The sequence below is a fragment of the Buteo buteo genome, chromosome 2, assembly GCF_964188355.1.
Source record: "Buteo buteo chromosome 2, bButBut1.hap1.1, whole genome shotgun sequence".
Classification (NCBI taxonomy): Eukaryota; Metazoa; Chordata; class Aves; order Accipitriformes; family Accipitridae; genus Buteo; species Buteo buteo.
The window spans coordinates 19,410,749-19,431,549 of NC_134172.1; the positions used below are offsets into that span (position 1 = coordinate 19,410,749).

The following is a 20,801-nucleotide window of genomic DNA, read 5'->3' on the forward strand; positions in this document are numbered from 1 at the left end:
ATAACAGGAAGAAGTAAATAAACAATGGCTATGACCTAGGAAAAAGAAGATTTGCTTTGCAGGTATGTGACTTCTAACCAATATGATAAATGATAAACTACGCTCTACACCTTGCTATAAATGAACATGTGTGTGAATGTCAGCTGGTGCAAAAGAGACTCTCTGTTTAGAGCTCAGGTTTTCTTTCTTTCTTATGCCATCCTGCTCTGCTTTGTGCTCCTTTCCCAGACAATAAGCAGGTGAGCACATTTAGATACTGTCCATGTACAGCAAAAAGTCAAGAGCTCACATTCCAAGGACTCACACCCCAGAATTCACACCTTGCAGAAACACAGGCTTTTCTTTAAGGTTATAGAATAGATCTCTCTGGCTATGCTTTTGTTCCACTCTCTCTTCCTGGATCAGAAATTGATGACATCTTCCTTGCAGTGAATTGAGGGACAGGGATATTGAAATCCTGATATTTCTGTATCGGTCCCAATCTTCCTTGTTTTTTACAAAACCAAATTCTTGCAGTTGGTGAAATCAGGATGAAATTCTCTGTCTAAACATTAATATGACCTTCCACTACCATACTCTCTACATTCCTCCCCTAACACCTTGAAAACAGAAACAATAAAATTTCTCTCTTTTTTGTAGGAGTAACAGCCTGTGTAAGAAAGAAAGAGAGCCCCAGCAAAGAGTATGGGAGCATAAAACTGCTATAAGACAGAAGTGAGGTTGTACACTTTGCATATTAGTTTCTAACAGAATGTGTTCTCAGTGGACAGTTTTATAAAGTATGAGAATGAGATGTGCAGAGAAGGACAAGCTCTAGTCAAGTATCTACATCTCAACTGGGAGACAGGCTAATCAGGAATTTTCAGCAAAAGATTTTTCCTCAGAATACGCCAAATTGTCATTTTGTACTTGCTGTACATTTAACATCATTAATATCAGTGAAAAAAAAGGGAGGAAATGTTTAAACACTGGCAAAAAGCTAAGGGGATGCTTCAGTTGTTGGACCCCTCCCTCCCAGCTCCATTTCCTTTCCTCTCTTCTCCCTCTGCATTGAAAGGTTGTGGATGGCCACCTCTTGCATCTAACAGTATGGTTCTTCTTCAAGTCAACTGCTGAGAGAGATGTCTTTTTCCAATGACAATATCTCAGTACCCCTGACACTGAGCACCTGAAGCCTGAAGACAGACAGCCACCAAAGGACGTTTGTCCTTTGTGAAATACAACAATTAGAGGATCAAGACAAGAACTGGGAAAGCAACTGATGAATCAGGGACAGGTGAGCAGACTGCACACACAGCAAGAGCTATGATGAGGCTTCTGGCATACTTTGGAGTTCAGGTTGTACAAACACTGACTGGTTCTTATGGAGCCTCTGCCTGGGGAAGCCACTACATGGCTCCAGGGTTCTCTGGAAAAGCAGAGAGGAGACAACCATGGAAAGGAAACCCCTCACATTATGCTTTATACTATGAATTTCTGTAACTGCTTCACAGCATTTCTATACCCGCTGAGGAAACAGTGCATGGGCTTTGTGTTCTGCTCACTGGAAAAGAATATGAAAGAAGCTCTGAAAACCCTGGGGAGAGGTATTGCAAGTTGTAAAAAGCATTCGTGCAATATGGAAAAAACAAAACTTCTTTCTTCCTGGCATCTGCAAAGTGAAAGATGAAAAAACACATAAACTATCCTAGAAATGCACACACTTTTTCTTTAGAACTTGAAAGGCCCACAATTCAAAAAAAAATGTATAAAAATTCCATCAGGATTTGTGTTATTATAGTATTCTTCACACCTCATTCTACTACAGTTTATTTGCTACTTGTTCTGCAACTGCTAAGGAGTTTTGTTTCCCAGCTAGTCTCTCAGTAACTACATGATGGTTTGTAAAAGCACAGAAAATTCTGACTACTGAGGAAAACAGAACATAAACATATTTTAAAATAATCCACAACTCCATCTTGGTTTCTGTCTCCTGATCTGCACTTTCTATCAGCTTCATTCAATTTACAATTTGATGTCTTGCTTTATCTAGTCATTATATCAGGTTTATGTGGCAATTAAAAAACTCAGGTTTTCTGGGATTTTTGAAACACACCTTGCATATTTTTCCAATAGCATAGTTTAGAGAGGTATCACCTTTCAATGCAAAAATTCAGCTTAACCCAGAGCACCTAAGGACTTGCAAGCAAAAAAACACTGGAAAGCTCCCTAAACTGAAAATGGAGAATTATTACAAATATAGTAAAACATTCAAGTGTTCTTAAGAATATTTACAGAACACAGCACATTTTATAGTCAGATTAAACTAATCATTACATAAATGGTTTTGACATTTATATTTTCACCAAGGTGATTCATACAGTGTTTTAAAATGCCAGCAAGGATATAATTTTTCAGAAAACTTATAGTTTGACTTACCGGAAAGTACAGAAGAAGTGATCCAAAAAGAATGGTTTCCAACAGCACCAGCCCTGAAGCCCTGATACTCTAGAAGACAAAAAAAAAATACAAAATATTATAAAATTCTCTCTGTGTGCCATTTAGATGCTGGGTTCTTTGCAGAAGACACCTTCACTTTTGTCAGTATAATGCTTGCACAGTAACACTTATTAAAGCACAGTATTAAGCTGTCTGTCATATTGGCATGCTCCACATTCTTTAATTCACAGACCCATTACAATGGTTGTGTTTTACAAAATCCAATTTAAAAGAATCACTCTTTTCTATGCTAAATACTGTTCAACACACATTACCTAGAGACATTTTGAAACTGCTAAAATTGCTCTCCAGTGTGACGAATTATGGATCATGGGAATTACAGATACAAATTTAACTGTAGAATTTGTTCTGTACTATTTCAATTTCAAGAAGTCCTTCGAACACTTTGACTTATTTAATATTAATGACTTGGCTTCTATAATATGTATGAATAATCTACAGTTTTACTGAATACAGAGCGTGCTCTTAGATTGAAAGAGTCTTTTATTTTTCCTGAAATTTTGAAAAAAGATGTTGATTCAGACATTAACTTGTCAGGATTGTAAAATAACATGCCATTTCCTCACTGATTCTAATGCAGTCTCTCCATCATAGTTTTCTTACATTTTAAAATAAAATTTTAAAAAATAAATTCTTTTCCCTAATACAAAGTGTATTCCAATAAGTTTGATGATTTATGTACAGTGCATCTGCACCTTACCTTAAAGACAAAACATCAACACTGCTTCCTGTTTCTTTAACCATCTCTTTCCCCTGAGATACTGTTTCATACACTGTTCTGGAAGAACACAGTGCTTTCCCAACTGCAAGCAATGCAGGCAGACAGGACAGCAAAAGAGGCTTTGCCAAAAATCTTTTGAAAAATCCCCTTCTTTCGCATCGTAAAATCCTCTTGTGGGCTGGAATCAATGGTTTGTGGTAATCTCTCTAATGGTTTTAAATGGGAGTTGTTTATCTTTCAGAAGCAAGGCAATCATTAAAAAAAAAATCTCTATCTGAATGGATTTACAAATTTCTGGTGCCCTGGGGTCCAGTTTCTGCTTGCAGAAGAGTGGTGGAATTTTCTAGATAAAAATTCACCTTTTCAGTGAATCTATAATCTTACTCAGATTTCCTATTTCATTATTCATTTTTTCAAGTGGTCACTTTGACAGCATCTAATGTGCTGAACATAGGTTGAAAGATAGAGAGAAAATACTCAGGAAGCCTTTTTAATATTAGGCAATTATGGACCTACCTAATTTCTAGCCATGGTGAAATTTTGCAGCGAAGGTTGTCTAAAGAATGTGTATCAGCAGAGACGTTATCAACATCCTACACAAGTGTCCACCTCAAAAATTATCATGAGAAGTTACTTCCAATGGGTATTCACATCAAAGTTTCTGTTTTGAGGAAAACACTAATGTAACAACTCCAGGGGCATCTTGGTGCTACTGATGCTATTTTAGTCACAGTTAAAGCCTGGAGTGATGATTATGAATGGTTGTCCACTGGTCTTAAGATGAAAATGATGGCTATTTGGTTCAACCACTGCAAGGTTTTCCCAGGAAAATCTTGGAACAACACCTTATTTCCTTAATTTTGGGCCAGAATTTTTTATGTATTTAAGAATCATTATTATGGCTCCTCTTTTCTAGACCTTTTGAATTCTTCCACTTTTCCTCCTGGATCTTACCCTTAAACTTGCATATTAAGGATTGCAAAACTGTTCTGTTACCTCTCTCTAAAAGTGCACCCTGAAACTGAGACATATATATTTCTAGCAAAATTCTCATGGAACTTACATGCTTCCATGAAACGTTTCTTAAAAAGCAAGGCAAAACAAAACAAAACAAAACAAAACAAAACAAAACAAAACAAAACAAAACACCAACACATAGCTAAAACACTGTACCTATCTTTCTGAATAGAATGCAATGCCTGCCTTAGCAATTGCTGAAACTTGAATATCGACCCACAAGTGCAGCTTATATTTACACTGCGTTTCTGCAATGCAAGGCATTTGTTTCAAAAACCCAAATTAAGTGTTTTGGTTTTTTTTTTTCTATTACGATGTTGGGCAAAGCGTAAACACAACCCCAAATGCAAAAAGCTGGGAAACTGGTAACTGAAATGCCAGTGTCAGGTTTTTTAGGCTCAAGTGATCCCATTGTTCAATGACATATCAAATTCAACTGAGTCAGTACTTTATATAAATTATTTCTGTCACTTGGACAGATGAGCAGCCTCACCCACTAGTCTGCTAATGTAAAGATGGTCCAGCACTCCTATACTGCATTTCCCAATGTAACAGCCCTGCCTCACTTCATCTAGAAGGATGCTCCAGAGAGACACTCAAAAAGCACATATATCAACAGACAAAAAATTGCCCCAAACACATTGATTCTGTTTGTGAGACACTCATTTGTTATAAGCTACCCTAAACATCAAACAAAGACCTGAAGGGACGATGACTATCTTTTATGGCTGCTGTAATAAAATTGTTTATGTACCCATATTTCTGTATTCAGATGCATTCAATTTTTTCAAATGGCACTATAAAAATCAATACATATAGACAACTTTTCAAAACTGCTTTCTGCAGACACTTCTGTTCTGATCTAACATAACACCAAAAAGCTGGAAGTAAATGTTTAGATGCCAGTTATGAAGTCATTAAATGGAATACTTCCAGGTTATTTTAATTAAGAAGTGACTAGACTCCCAATTATTTTGTAGCTTAAATGTCTGAAGCTATGGATCATGCATACTACTTTGATATGTATAATAGAAAGCACAAATATTTTTATAAACTATAAATGGCAGTATGAGTTATTTCACACTTCTAATGAACACATAAATTTAGCCTGAGCGAGATGTAAATTTTGTGTGCAGCAGATGAAAAAAAAAAAGCTTAGAAAGCTTAGAAAAACTTAAAATCTGCTTCCGATAACGCAAGTTTCACACTTTGTGATGTCAAGGTCCCAGCACTATATCATAAATTAAAAAAAAGCATTATAGGACCATGTCCACAAGATTCCTTTTGTGGCCCTGACTCTGCCGTAGCTGGCAGCTCCACACATTTTGATACAGTTTTTCTTCACATCTTTGTAAGACAACAGCACTTTACTCACTGGGAATTAATGCACTGGGGTCTGCCCAACACCATCCAAGACACTGGCAGAGGTCAGTGAAGTCACATCTCTCACGACTGATCAATACTCAAACCACTAAAGAATCTTTTTTTTCTTATTTTGTACAATGCATCTGTATATGACAGAATTGCCAAGAAAGTAGCTGAAATGGGTATCATACAGGGAAGACAGAAATGATCTAAAAAAGCTGGTCTTCGAACAGGTTGTGTGAACATCCTTTTCTAAACAAGTCTTTCACATCCTGATCAGTCTTTTCTTATTGAGCTTTTTTCTGGGCAGCATGATCATAAGATAATCTGCAGGGGCAAAGAACTTCAGCATTTCCAGCTCTTCTTCCAAAACAATGAATTAACCCCTGATTTTCTTCTCACCCGTGTTCCAGTAAGAACCATTTTCTGTGAATTCTGTCTATGCACTTGTTTCCTGCCCTAAAAGAAGAGTGACTTACAGAGCAACACTGGAATTCAAAATGAGCTTGAATCTAGGTTTTGACTGTGCTTTTTATCTCAGTCTTTGATAGCTGGCGAATGGGAGTTTTAACACAACATTTACAGATATCACCGCTTTTCTTAACAGGATTCTTCAGCAAATGGAGTAGCCATTCTGGCAGAGATGAATGCCATCCACAGCAATGAAGAAAAGCACAAAACTTCAAATAAGAAATAGTACAACCAAAGAACTATTCTTGCATAAGTGTAGAGAAAAGAAAAAAATAGGATGGAAATGGAAATATCAGAATTCTCCCGAAACACATTTTTGAAACTCTAATTGTTAATTTTCTCTACTGCAAAGAAAAAGAGGTATTTTAACAACAAAAAAGTAACACAAAAGCTTTTGGTTTAGCAAAAACCACATACGTTGATTTAAAAAATATAGGACACTTTCGTCTTCCAATAACCCCCATGATAGCCCAAGAGGTAAGGTCCAGGAAGTAAAGTCTTCATCCAGCACTGAAGCTTTAATAAGAGGGAATAGCTAAAGAGGAGAAAACCAAAATTAAAGCAGGATGTTTTTAAAATCATTTATTAGATAAAAATATTCAATATTAGGTAGATGGTATTTCCACCAGTCTCTGAGCACCAGGTTTTCCACTAAAAGTTGAATCCTCCACTGTACAGGCTTTGCAAATACAGGCCCCTAAGGCATGGCTGTAGGCAGCATCACAAACGCTTGACTTCATGGGAAACTGCAATACACACAGCAGTGAATATGCACCCATACCTCAGGAAAAAAGCCTTTGCTGGTTTAAGAAAACAAATGAAAGAATGGAAAGAAATGATAACCCAAACCCTCCACCAACTGGTGTCCACCTACACTGTCTGCACAATTAAAATTCTCCAATGGAATTCACAGAAATCAGGGCATTTTAGGATATAGCCCTGCAATTCCACACAGTGGGATTTTCTTCTACTTGCATGTAATATTTGCTCAATTTCTTCTTCTCTTCCTTAACAGCTGCTTGGTTTTTTGCATCTGCCTTGCTTGTTGGCATTTATTTTGGTATTGCTTATTTATTTCTCTGGCTGTTCATCTTGTGTACAGTTTGTTTATTGCTGCTTCATCTGTGTGCTCATTTCCCTTTTGGGTTTTATTTCTATGTTTACTTACTTGTATCAGTAAAACTGTCCTTTCTGGTTTTCCCCGTCTCACTTAATCGTTACATACTGCTAACACCTAAGTGATAACTGCAATTTATTTTGCTTCTAGCTTCATACTAACTTTCATACTTAGCTTAGCTACCTCTACCATACATCTTCCACATTCTCTAGGTTTGTTTACTTTTTAATTAACTGTGATCTTGGTTAAAAAATAATTTTATTACTATTATAGGTAAGTCAAAGGAGGAAAAATAATGATTGAACGAGGCATTAGCTTCAATCCAGTCTCCATCCAGAAATACTGGAATCAAACCAAAAGGAAGCAATTAAAATAGTATGGCATGTATTACATTAAAGATCAAGACCAGGTATATGCTAGTCTCTACCGTCTTCTTCATCCTAAGCCTGTGTTATTATAGAGTAGCTACCAACCTTCAGTTCTGCAGTGAACAATAAAGTCCACTACAACAATTCCAGCAAATCTGATGCAAGTTGCCAGCCATGAGAGAAATTCAAGTGAATTGCAATCAGGTGCTTCATACAAAGCTATCAAAAGGGACAGCTAGCAAAGTGCAAGATAGGTTTAGGTACACAGTAGCAAATGCAAATAATGAAGTAGTGTGAGGACAGAGGACATAAAGGCCCTTGTTTGGTGGGCTCAGTAACTTCTGAATCACTGGGTATGTCATGCTACACCTACACAGAAAAATCAGCACACTAGAAGAGTAAAATGTCTTGCATCTGTATGTAATGTACTTCGAGATGCATTTATGGGAAAGGTGAGTTCAAGTAAACTAGTGTGACTTAGGCACTGGGACAGGACTCATAGCTGAGCACATACCCTCATGTTATATACAGCCACTACAGACTGGATTGGCACTCCAACTCAAGGAGGAAGACACTAGAAATATTCACAGCAACTCCTCTCAGCCGGGATGTAGCTACTAACAGTTGTGAGATGCTACTGACCTTTTTGTGTTTCAGTGACTACTCAAAGTTAAATGAGTGTTGGTGATCTAAAGTAAACTGTTAAAACTATTCACAAAGTCAAGAAATACTCACAGTCATTACCGGCTCAGAGGTTAGTTATCACCTCCATGTGAGATTCAGGATTTGATTGCAACTCTGCACACAGGTATAGGGTCAGAGTCATGGCACATGACGACACATGATGTGATGTAGCATGTTCAGTCTGTAAACAAGTTCAGGAGCAGCTACACTGAAATTGCTTTTGTAGGCTTCCCCTTGGAAGACAAGACATAATAGTGGGTCACAGTAACCCCATGGCATATTCTTTTGGTCAGTCAAGCAAGATGGGCTGATGGAAAGGAGACAGAGCCTTGGGCAAGGGCAGGGAAAGCAAAATCAGGGTGCTGGGATCTGAGGCAGCCCTCTGAGAAAGGAGACCTTGCCAGACTTTGGTGTTGTCCAAACACAGACACAGTCAGAGGCATTGTTCTTATTAACTGCATTTTCAATACTGAAATCTCAGTTCAGCACATAAAAACATTCTGAATTAGGAAGACAAGGAAGTAGCAGCTAGTTCCTTATTTCTGCCCTCCTGTGAAGCAAACATAGCAGTCTCCCTGGAGCAATTCCTTTATGGAAAGCCTCATTCACTGTTTATCAGAGAAATACAGCTATTTTCTAACTTTCTCATGTATCTCATTAACAAAAACCAACTAAAACCACTATTGCAGGAGGGAAGCCAATCACCGTAGGTCTGTGCTGTTCTATGAAGGGCAGTCCAGTTGAGACAGAAGCACCCCTTTAACACAGAGTAACTCACTGGACTCATCCAAACCAGCAGGACTGGGGCTACTGCCTACTTTGAAAACTGAAGACTCGAACAGAAGAAAGAACAATGAAAGAAAGAGTGCATGCCCAAGTGGAATATGTTAGATTCTTTTTATATACCATTACTAGAAAAGGGATAAAAACTCCAACATACTACCGCAAAATACAGAAGACTGTGTGACCACTCATCAGTGCTTGAACAGAAGTAACATGACTGAGGTGCAGCTGTTTCAATACCATGCAAGTGTTTAACATGTAGATCATCCTGATTCCGTTATGAGTTTGATGTCTATAGCTTTTCTAGGCAAGGAGCTAGCATGTAAGAAACATGCCGAGAGAAAACACAAATGTATTAATCTGAAAAGAAAAAAAAAAAGTGAGACAGAATGGGCAGGTAAAGCTAGAAATAATAAGGATGCTAGGGGTCACATGTGCAAACAAACATTCATTTGTGAAGTCTTTTGACAGGAAAAATGACAAGTCAAACTTAAGACTTGCACAACTTTTCATAGTAAGATCACCACCCTTTATTCTCTTGAATATATTAGAGAAGGAGATGTCTAGGTAGGGTGGCAGAGCAAAAATACTTACTAATCTACTGAATGGATTTGGAGAAACTGAAAGAAGACGAAGTAACACCACGCAGATAGCTAAAGCTGGAACTACTGACACAGGTAAAACGTCAATTAGCTGATCAAAGCAGGAGTACTGCCAACACTAGATCAGGTCAGCCACAGCTTTGTCTGTCCAAATCTTGAAAACCGCCAAGAATGGAGCTGGGTAACTCCTAGTGAGAAAGTTTTTCCTAATGCCCAGCTTAAACCTCCCAAGCCATAATTTGTGACTGTTGTCCCTTGTTACTTCCATCACTTGCCATTAGTAAGGAGAGTTTGGATGTGTCTTTGTAATCACCCTTCAAGTAGGCTGCTACTAAATTGTCCCTTAGATTCCTCTTTGCCCTCCTATCCAAGCTTAGCTGCCTCAAGCTCTACCAGTAGGTTATATGCTCTAGTTCCCACTAGTAGCCATCCACTGGACTCTTCCCAGTTTCTCCATACTCTTCTTGAACCATGGAGCTCAAAACTGGACCCAGTATTTCAGGAGCAGCCTCACTAGCACTGAGTAGAGAGGATTAACAGCTTTCCTTTGTCTGCTGGCCATCCTCCTGTTGCCCAGTATATGTTTTTTTCCTGGATTGTGGTGAGAGCTCACTGTTGGCTCGTATTCAGCCTGATTCCACTGGAGCTTCCTGGTCTTCTTCAGCCAGGCTGCTACCCAGGACATCTGATTAATGAAAAGATCAGGATAAAACAAAGACCTAGACATACAACATATGAACAGATGCCGTTGTTAAGATGATGGTATCAAGGAAAGGGGTTTTCACAGAGCTTCCTCACCCATCTCATTCCAAGACTGCGTTTCAGCCAGAGTTTTTTATCTATTTGACTACTGGTTCCAGTTTTGGATCTGAGGGACCTGGAACTGCATGTTTCTGGAACATAAAAATGGAATTTCATTCTCTATTCCTGGTACTACCTTCAGCTACTTCATAAAGAAACTGACCAAAACAAGAGGGCAGCTCCTGGAGGAAAACTGAAATGGTGACTACAAGAAGTGAGGAGCAAGCACATATAGTCTAACTCTCAGATGCCACTGGAGAGGAACAGGTAAAGCCAGATCACATTCATGTCACAACACTTTGAAAGTAGGATTTCAGTGTTACTGCACTGTTTGGTTTGCTCCTGAGGCTTTCTCCATGGCAGGAAGGAACTATTCCTCAGCTCCATGCGTGCCATTGCCAGTCCACCTCTCAGCTTCGAGCTTTACTGTTGACTGCCTGTGAAACTAATGAGGGGGTGGGGAGTTCCTAGGTAGCACAGGCCAAATATCCCCCATCTTACTTTCTGTTTCTCCCTACCAATTGCCTTAGCGGAGCACATTTACTTGACTAGGCCTGCAAAAAATATTTTTTGTGAAAGGCTGCTTTATGCCTTGCAATTTGCTCAGTCTTCAGTCTATCCATAAGATCTAGACCACATTAGTGCCCTTTAAGACAAACAGTCATTCCTTATCCCTGGATCTCAGAAAGTAACACCATTTCTGTGGCAAATCACATTAGGAAAGGAAAGTCATACATGCCTCTTGGGCACTGCTAAAGGGTCATAAATAAATGCTTAACAATTATTTGCATGAGGGAAATTAAAAAAAACCGTAGCCGGCCAAGTTGCATCAAATGTAACAAAACAAAAAGCTAAAAAGATGGATAAACAAGCATAGAAGATACTGCATTTCAATTCTCTGTGGTCCTAAGCAATCCAGGAAATACAGCAGCATTAATTAGCATTGGATTTCTGAATGTCATCACACAAAGTCAGTGAAATGAATGTCAAAGTATTTTCAAAAAGGAGAAAAAAGAAGAAATTAAAAGCCATAATAAAATTAAAGCCATTCTATATCTGCTACATTGTATATTACTGAATTAGCAGAACTGTAGACTTTTGGTGTCAGTCCAGGAAGACTGCAGATTTCTCCAGGGCCACATGTCACTGTGTATTATACGAGCATGGTACCATGGAAACCTAGCAAGAGGAAAAGGTTGGCATATTTTGCTTTTTTTTCACTTTCATTAAACAGTTCTGCCACTTTCACAATATAAAGAACAACATAGTTGGGCTATGATTTCAAGAAAATTTCCTTTTGCAAAGGTGGCTTAGCACTAGAATGTGAGCTTGCCTTACAGATAAAGAAGGCCTACAAGAAATTATTAGAAAAAAATGAGGACAGATTTTGTCTTTGATCTCAACTTTGAATACAACACAATCATACTTACTAAACTGTAAAGGATATCTACCACTCAATGTAGAGCTGGAAAGTACATATGGATAGAATGACAGAATGATACAGAAGCAAGGAAACAGAGAACAGATACAGGTTTGCCCTGCTGTGCTAAGTTCATGCATTTGAAGTGACTAGATAAATTACTAAACAAAAGTGTCTCAAAACAAGTGAAACAAAAGCTTAGCTAAATGTACATGCGATGGCAGTGCACTCGCTCTCCGGTGCTCCCAGGAGGGGTAGCTCTGGCATGACCATTGTAGTACAGGTCTGGCAGATCCATTCTACTCTACACATGAGGACACAAGAGATGTGATGGGAAGTTACTGGATTGTATTCCCAAATCTGTCTCCTACTTCTCTGAAAACCTTTCCTGTTCAAATTCTCGTTTCCTGGTATAGGTGGTTCTTTACTTCTATCAAACAACAGAAGGAAGAGGAGATTTTGTCAAGTTCTGAAGTGGAGCTGGTTGAAATGTTTTATTACCAGTTCCTTTTCTTACTAAAATATGCCTTCACAGCAAAGAATTTTTTTCAGTATGACTATATTTTTGCTTTCAGTTCCATATGCTGTTTTTCTAAAGCCCATTGAACCTTTTTCCTGCCTCTTATCCCATATAACTTTTCCCAATTACAAACACATTGTTACCTCTTTCAGTGAAGAAGCTTTGTGGAAAAACTCAAGTGCTAATTTTCAAAAATTTTATTTCACTTGAAATTTACCTTTAAGAAATAGAACATAGAGATCTTTCTTTCTGTCCCTGAGGTTGAACTACAGAGAGCAAGATGTTTGACTCCTCTGTTAAGAGACAAAAGCTGGACCTGGCAGTTGCCAGACAGCCACTGACATTAAGGAGAGCAGATAAGAGTGGAACTGCATTTCTTTATGGTGGTTATCTTAACACTGGCCGCACCTGGACAAGGACTACTAGGGACTAAAGAATGGCACAAAAGCAACTGGAAGGAGTCCCCTGAAGCCTGTTAGGTACCCTGGAATGGTGTTGTCATGGTTTCTTTATTTTCTTGGTAACAAATTCAGGGACTGATTAGGACTGCTACCCAGGAAAAGGGAAATTTTGAATGCCGTAACAAGGCTATACTTTAATTTTATTATTGTTGGTTTACGTGCAAAATTCAAGCAACTCATTCCCAGGTAACTGCAGGAAACACTCTTCACTTCAAGGGAGGAAGAGTTGTACCTCTTTTGAAAATTTCTTTGTAAAACAATCAAGATGAAATCCTGTGTCCTGTTCAACATCTTACCACACTGACAAATACTTTTAATGATAATTGTTCTATTTGAATAAGAGCCTCATAATAGAATATGTATTGCAAACACAGTACATTTCATAGCAAAGGCCAATTTTCCAAAGATACAGTTGTGTGCTGCCACTTAAGCTATATTGGCAAATTGTCAGAATTTTCTCGTATTTGCAGGTTTTGTGCAGTATTCCTAAACCAAATAAATATAATCCTCATGTTTTTTCATTTCCCTTTAATGAATACTTACACAAAGGTCAATTTTTTTTTCTATTACTAGTTATAGCTGAGCTCAAAAAGAATATAATTATTAAATTTATTTTTTATTTGAAAAAAAAATCAGGAAAAGCAAAGGTCAAGCAGCCATCAGTCATAAATCAATTTCACTACAAGTGCACAAGATGTCAGGGATCCAAGAAATCCCCAAATACTTTATTTTTCAATTCATGTGGCCCTTGATCCTTTCTGTTATACAAGTAACAAAACCCATTACGATATATCATAATGAAGATAAGGTGTTCTGCATTTTGAAACATGGGTTCTGCTGCATGTAAGTTGCACTACAACAACTACAAGAAAGATACTTGAAAAAACAGTGTTTGTTGGTGAAGAACCCTCACAGTGAAAATGGCTAATGTCCCAGGGACATCTTTTCTTATAGGAGCAGGAATGCCTTCCTCAGGGACATACTCCTGAGATCAAGATACCTGGTTCTCACCAAATAGCAATGAATATGTAGATGAAGGAAAATCAGTAATGAGGTAAATAATGCCTAAGTTCAGTTCCAGTCTATTCACATCCTTATGGTTAATTTAAAAGCTGAATATGTAAAATGACAATCATGAAAACTCTGGATGACTTAAAGTGCCTGTTTCACTAGGCTATGCATTCAATTAATGCAGAAATGAAATGAAAGGAAGATGCAAAGGCATTATGGTCTTCAAGAATAAAATGCACTTTAATATTGATAGTTGTTTAATCAGCAAGAGACCAAATGGAATATAAAAAAAATCTGATGGAATACAAAACGAAATTTCATGAGCAGGAGGTGGGGCTCAGTTAGCATGTTCCCCTGATTTAGTTTACAAATAGCTTCAGAATACCTGAACTGAATTTCAGCTTTCTTATTCAACATGACATCACCTATTACAGAATATAATACCACAGCTCACTAAAACAGTCTGTGTAAATCATAGTTCAATCATGTAGAAAGAAATAGTTTATGATAAATTACAGGAGAAAAAACCAACCTGACTGCAAAGCTCAAGATTCGTGATATCTCAGAGGAAACAAACTGAGAGTGATGTAAGAAGAGAAGGGTTAGAATGAATCTGATAAAGAGAAAAAAATCTCATTATTCACGTGACTGAGAAGGCAAATGAACGATAGATGAAGATCATTATAGTATAGTTTCAAATCAAACAAAACCTCATAATTCTAAAGATTTTAAATCCAACTCCAGTTTATTTTATTCACTTTTACTTTACAAGAGCCAAGTGGCTAAACCGCTCCAAACTAATAGCTTATAATTGGATCTGAGAAATGATGATGCCCAAAATGGTGAGATTTTTCAGCTCTTCATAATTTATTACACTAAGTAATCTCTCATGAAGTTTAGATCATGGATTGTATGTTTCACTGCAAATAAAAGCACATTTGCCTTTGAAGGAAATATTGCTATGTATAACTTAATTATTCTTGCTACCACTGTATTGCTGAAAGCCCCAGCACCAGATCAACCTCAAGTTATCATGGACCCTGCACAAGGAGAAGTAAAAAAGACTGTCCTTCCTCCACAAAGTTAAGAGTTTAAGATAAGGGACAACAGACAGATAAGGACAGATCGGAAGAACAATGGAACAACAAGGCAATATCACATATCGTAACAAGCAATCAGTAGTCTCAGCCTATCAGTATCCCACCTGTAGTCACATATTTTGTCAGCACTTGAATCTGAAGACACGATATGGAGAGCAGGGGATGCTCTCAAAAAGCATCTACCAAGCACGAGGAAAGTATGGAGGGAACAAGGGGTGGTTTTTGAAAAATGTAATAAGATGATGATGATGGAGGCTGGTGTTGACACTTCTGCATCAAAGAAATGCCATCAAGAGAGAGAAAAGCTCATGTGGGAGTTCAAAAACCAAGAGGTATAGCTCACGTACGTTGTCAACAAGGAGACGCAATGAGGACAACACAAAGTGGCAGGACAGAAAATCATTTGTAGCATCATTTTGAATAGGCAGGAGCAGGCCATGACTGCATTTGCCAAGGCCAGCTCCAAGGACATTGTGGTAGTCAAGAGACAAGATAGCAACCTGAGACAAGAATTTTAGGTCTGTGGACCAGCAGAAAACATGTATTAAAAGGGAAATCAGAAGGAGTTCAGTAAGGCTTAGACATAGCTGGAGGCAAAGTGAGCTCCAGAGTCCAAACTGATGTTAGATAACAAGCATGTTGCTACAGTAACTAAGAAAGCAGTAGCTGGGATGTCTTAGAGGGAAGCAGGAGGAGATCAAGGTTTCTTTTCAGCTATATAGATATTGATGAGAAGATGTCACAGAAAAACATCAAGATTTTATTCCAGACAGAAAGAGGCACAGCTGGGACAGGGAAGGCAGAAATCAATCTGACTGTTCACAGCACGAAGTCCTAAAAAGAAGCTGACAGCAAAAGGCTGCTGCTTGTGAGCTATAAACCTTCACCTTTCACCCAAAGAAATGAAGAAAAGAATGAAAAACAGGCATATTTTTTAGTCTGAATGATGTGTTCGGCTTCCACCACATGATATGGCCAAAAAAACACATAAAAAGCAGCACATAAAGTTTCTCTGAGGATGCTAACGTTAAATAAAGGTTTTACAATTAAAAAAAAATTCAGTAAAAATGCAAGACTTTTCCTAGAATAAGGTTTCCAATACAGTTTTATTTCTGATATTTGAAAGTTCTCATACTACATTTCTTTCTGATATTGTTTGTTCTCCCAGTTTCTTAATTTAAACTATTTCTTCCTTCTCTGAGTGAAACTTTTTAAAAAAATTAATTTCTCATCTTCAAATGTGCTTCTGCTTAGTTATACTAGTTTTCAGCATCAAAATGGGGTCCAGACACTGGCACCCTGGAATGCAAATCCCAGTTGCATCAAAAACCACATTTCAATCTCCAAACCTTGGCCAAATGCTTTTCCCAGAGACAAAGAGCTCATCAAGCAAATGAAATTTTGCACTATGAAAGCACTACGAAATTCTGCAAGCCTTCCTGGTTGAAAAGTCCCTCCACAAATTGGGCTCACGCTTGGAATAGTTCTTCTTAGCCTATACACTTAGACCCTTAAAACAAAAAGAAAGGCCTACTTCAGTCTGCTCTTGGAAAGGGAGGCATGCCAAAGACCTTGTGCAAGCCACCAGGGACTTTTCTATTGCTATTGATTGTACAAGGAAGGTTCACAGAAGCATACAACTCCAAGACAAATAGCAGGATAAATAAATAATGTCGCTGTTATTCTGCTGACATGATAGGAACTCCCCTCCCAGCAAATCTGTAAATGCCCATTCACAAACCCAAATGAAACTTCAGGTAAATGCAACTGTCCTGAAGTTACTGCATCAAAGAATATGTGGGGAAAGCTTATTCCCTACAAGGGCCACAAATACAAGGCTCAGCAAGAATCAAAGACAGAGAGTAACAGACAATCAAAAATCTTAGCAGTTTGCTCAGTTTAATTTCTAGCTCTGAAACAGCTTTGGAAAAATTATTCTATGCTGTAGTAGTTCTCGTTGTTGGAAAATATATGCTGAAATTCAAGGATTCGGTTACCTTTATTTTACATAATTTATTTTAAAAGTGAAATCATAGTGTAATAGAGTTAAACTTACATATGACTTCAAGGCTAGTACAGCCTTGTCTATGGTGACAGCTATCTTCCTGGCCAGCACCCTATACGGCAAGTGCACTACTATCGGCTCCATTAATTTGAACTTCGGGGCTCTATGTTGTAGAGTTTTGTGGAGCATTGGTGGAACAGAAGATGACGGTGATTCATAGACTGTAGGGTCTTAAATAGCAAGACATCAAGGTTAAGAAAGTAAAGGCCAGGAATCAGTCTCAACGCCAAAGTGGTGCAAATGTGTCATAGTCCATGGCTGATTCACATCACTTCAAAGGCAGTGCACTCCCTGATAAACCATGTATGTTTTCCAGATGGTCCCTAAGGTGCTGTGTAATTCAACTCTGTGGAGACAAATGTTGGCTTATGTCGTGGCTTAAGCCCAGCTGGTAACAAAGCACCATGAAGCTGCTCGCTCACTCCCCCACCCCAGCCCTGGTGGGATGAGGAGAAAATATAAAGAAAAGCTTGTGGGTCAAGACAAGGACAGGGAGGGCTCACTCCCCACTTATGGTCACAGGCTCAACTTGGGGAAGAAACAAACCCAATTTAATTTAGTACAAATCAAAACAAAACAAGGCTATTAGGAAGTAAACCTAAACCTTAGAACACCTTCCCCCTACCTCTCCCTCCTTCCCAGCTCAACTCCACTCCCGGTTCTCTCTACCTTGTCCCCCCGGCAGGGCAGGGGAACAGGGGATGGGGGTTACGGTCAGTTCATCACACGTTGTCTCTGCCGCTCCTTCCTCCTCAGGGCGAGGACTCCTCACCCTTCCCCTGCTCCAGCATGGGGTCCCTCCCACGGGAGACAGTCCTCCACGAACTTCTCCAACCTGAGTACTTCCCATGGGCTGCAGTCCTTCATGAACTGCTCCAGCATGGGTCCTTTCTGCAGGCCGATCTTCAGTCACAGACTGCTCCAGCGCGGGTTTCCCCATGGAGTCATGGCCATCCTGGGGGGCCTCCGCTCCCCCACTCCCCTCCGTGGGCTGGGGGGGGACAGCCTGCCGTCTCACCACGGGCTGCAGGGGCATCCCCTCCTCCGGCGCACCTCCTCCTCTCCTTCCTCACTGACCTCGGTGTCTGCAGAGGGGTTCCTCTCACATTCCAATCCCCCACTCACTACCGGTTCCCCTTCCTAAATCTGTTCTCCCAGAGGTGCTACCACCGTCACTGATGGGCTCGGCCTTGGCTAGAGGAGGGTCCGACTTGGAGCTGGGGAAGCTTCCAGCAGCTTCTCACAGGAGCCACCCTTGCAGCTCCCTCCCCTGCTACCAAAACCCCACCACACAAACCCAAAACAGCTTAATATAAAGCTATATAGAGAAGATTGTAGCTTTTGAATCCTTAGAGCTACTGTTGAGTACTGATGAAAAGACATTTTTAAGACCTACTTTGTACATTAGGGGTAGACTGTCCAGTGAACACTGTATACATCATTATCTCTTGTTAATGAGACTAACTGAAATCAACCAACATATTTTATATCTAGATCTTTATTTTCTTCACACTTCAGTTTTTCATTAGGCCTAAAGTGTCTACAGTGGAACTAGGTTTATGTTTCTATTCACGAGTACTTAATTCCTCTAAACCATGTATTAGAATGCAAATATATAGAGATGTGAAACCTTCAGGCTTATGAAGTGAATGCCACAACACCCTGCAAACACAGGGCAATACCACCGTCACAGCCATGCCTACCAACGTCTGCTGTCTTTGGGAACTCCAGCAGCCAGTACATCATCTCTGATTCCCAACTGCTGCCGCAGGCTAACAGCCTCTGCACTTCTTATCTTTTCAATATGGCACCTGCAATTATTTATGTGAGAGTTAAAAAAGTAGAGCATCCCTAAAGGCATATCTTAACTACGCAGAAAAACGGTAAAGGACATTTTATGGGTTCTGTTTTATGAATAAAGGAAATGAGAATTCCACTAAAAAACCAACATCTCCAAAAAGCTGCACACCTCAAGACTGCAATAAACTTCCCTAAGAAATCACAAGAAACTAGGTTCTCACTGTAGGACATGATGAAGAAAGGGTGTATAATGCACCGCACAGAATGTGTGTATGCTGAGTGAACTGTCAGGTATGCCCACCAGCACAGCATGTAAAGGCAGCTGCTCCATCTGCGCAAGATCTTTTCCCTCTATCAAGTTTCCACTTCAGCTGAAATGTCAGAAATTGATGTCTAGGGAGAAGAAGGCAGAATGTGCACCAAAGATGAAAGGCATCCAGGCATAAGCCCATCAAGATGCCACTGTAGAGTTAAAAAAAAAAAAAAGGATTGGCTGATTTACATTAGCAAAAAAGGTATGTTTGCAAAGCCAGCATGCTTTAATATTTAAAGATGTATCACACATCAATAGCCTGTGATTATCTCACTCTGAATTACTGCATCCTATCATGGCTGCAGTAAGGGAGAAAAGACATTCTTGATTTCACAGTATTAGAAAGGGGAACTACAGCATTAATTTGCACGGTGCCTTTCTATCTATGTGCAGTTTTGTGCAGTGTTTAAAATTCCACTGTTTAGGGACTATCTTCACGGTTTTGAAATCATATTTAGCAGAACACTTAAATGTATTTACACTAAATGGAAAAATAGGAAAGCGGTGGCATAGAATATCTAGCTACCCTGAACTCCAAATACTGGAAATCTGTATTCAAGAGAGCGTAAAACCCATATAAAAAGTCAGTTGTTATTTGCCACATTTCCCTCAAGAGAGGTAAAATTATTTATTCTTGTTGATAATTAGCCATGTGGTCTTGTTAACTGTGAGTTTTTTCCTTGATCAGTGTTCCAGATATATATTTTTCTCCTCTCATTAAAAGTATTTTTATTTCTGTATTTCCAACAGTTCTTGAGTGTTCATAAATGGGGGGGGGGGGGGGGGGAGACAAGTACAATAAAAGGTAATTTAGTTATAAATTTCTAATATTTGGGACTGGAAATGGCCTCAAATGGGGCAAAGCCCTTCATTTCAATGGGCTCTATCACAGTCCTTCATCACTGTTAATGCCATATGGCAACATCATTCCAAACTGCTGTTTTGAAGACTCTCCTCTAAGCACTTTTTCCATTATTTTTCAGAGCTGAAAACAACCTTTTCCAAGTGTGCTGGTTGCTGTCAGATTTACCTTGATGTGCTGGATTTACACCCAGAGATGCTGGCCACAGATACATTAGGAAGACAGAAAGATCAGATCCCCCAAAGGTTTCCTCCTGCGTATGCCTGCAGTTCTCCTACCCACATTCTCATCCTTCCTTCATCACTGAAGTAGCAATTAGCCTCTTCCATGCTACGGCTGAGATCAGATTCTCTGGTCTTTTTGCCAGTAGTGGTTCTTAGCATTTCTTAAGAGCACTTACGATTCCTCACAGCAGTTGTATTCTACCTGACAGCTCCATGTTTGAGTTGGTATGCCACTATGCAAAGGTCAGTTACTTTCAGCTCTTCTTTCTGATTAATTTGAAAAGGCAGCCTGATGATAACTGATGAACTCTTTAGGTTCTTTGCAGGTATGTCCTTCCACTGTCCAGTACTTTTATAAGAAAGTTTTTACAACACAGCTTGTTTCCTCTCTAAGGCTGTGGTAGATATTTAGCCCTTGAAATCCTATGCTAACTTTGAAATAAAAAAAAAAAATCTGGTTTTTATGTATATTTATTTAATCATGCTGTTTGTTTCTGGTGCCATATAGCTTTGCTACCCTTACATAGCATGTAATCAGTACTGCAGTTTCATCAGTACTCCCTGTTTGATCTCTCCATTGGCTTATATAAAACTACT

At 39.0% G+C, this 20,801-nt stretch overlaps 1 protein-coding gene across 1 annotated transcript in view; it reads right to left on the reverse strand.

The window, feature by feature from the left end:
* Positions 1–20,801, reverse strand: part of GPR158 (G protein-coupled receptor 158) — a 209,183-nt gene that overhangs the window by 83,096 nt on the left and 105,286 nt on the right. Inside the window, exon 5 of the mRNA XM_075022456.1 lies at positions 2,419–2,487. Coding sequence (XP_074878557.1) covers positions 2,419–2,487 — 69 coding nt within the window. The remainder of the gene's footprint in view (positions 1–2,418; positions 2,488–20,801) is intronic.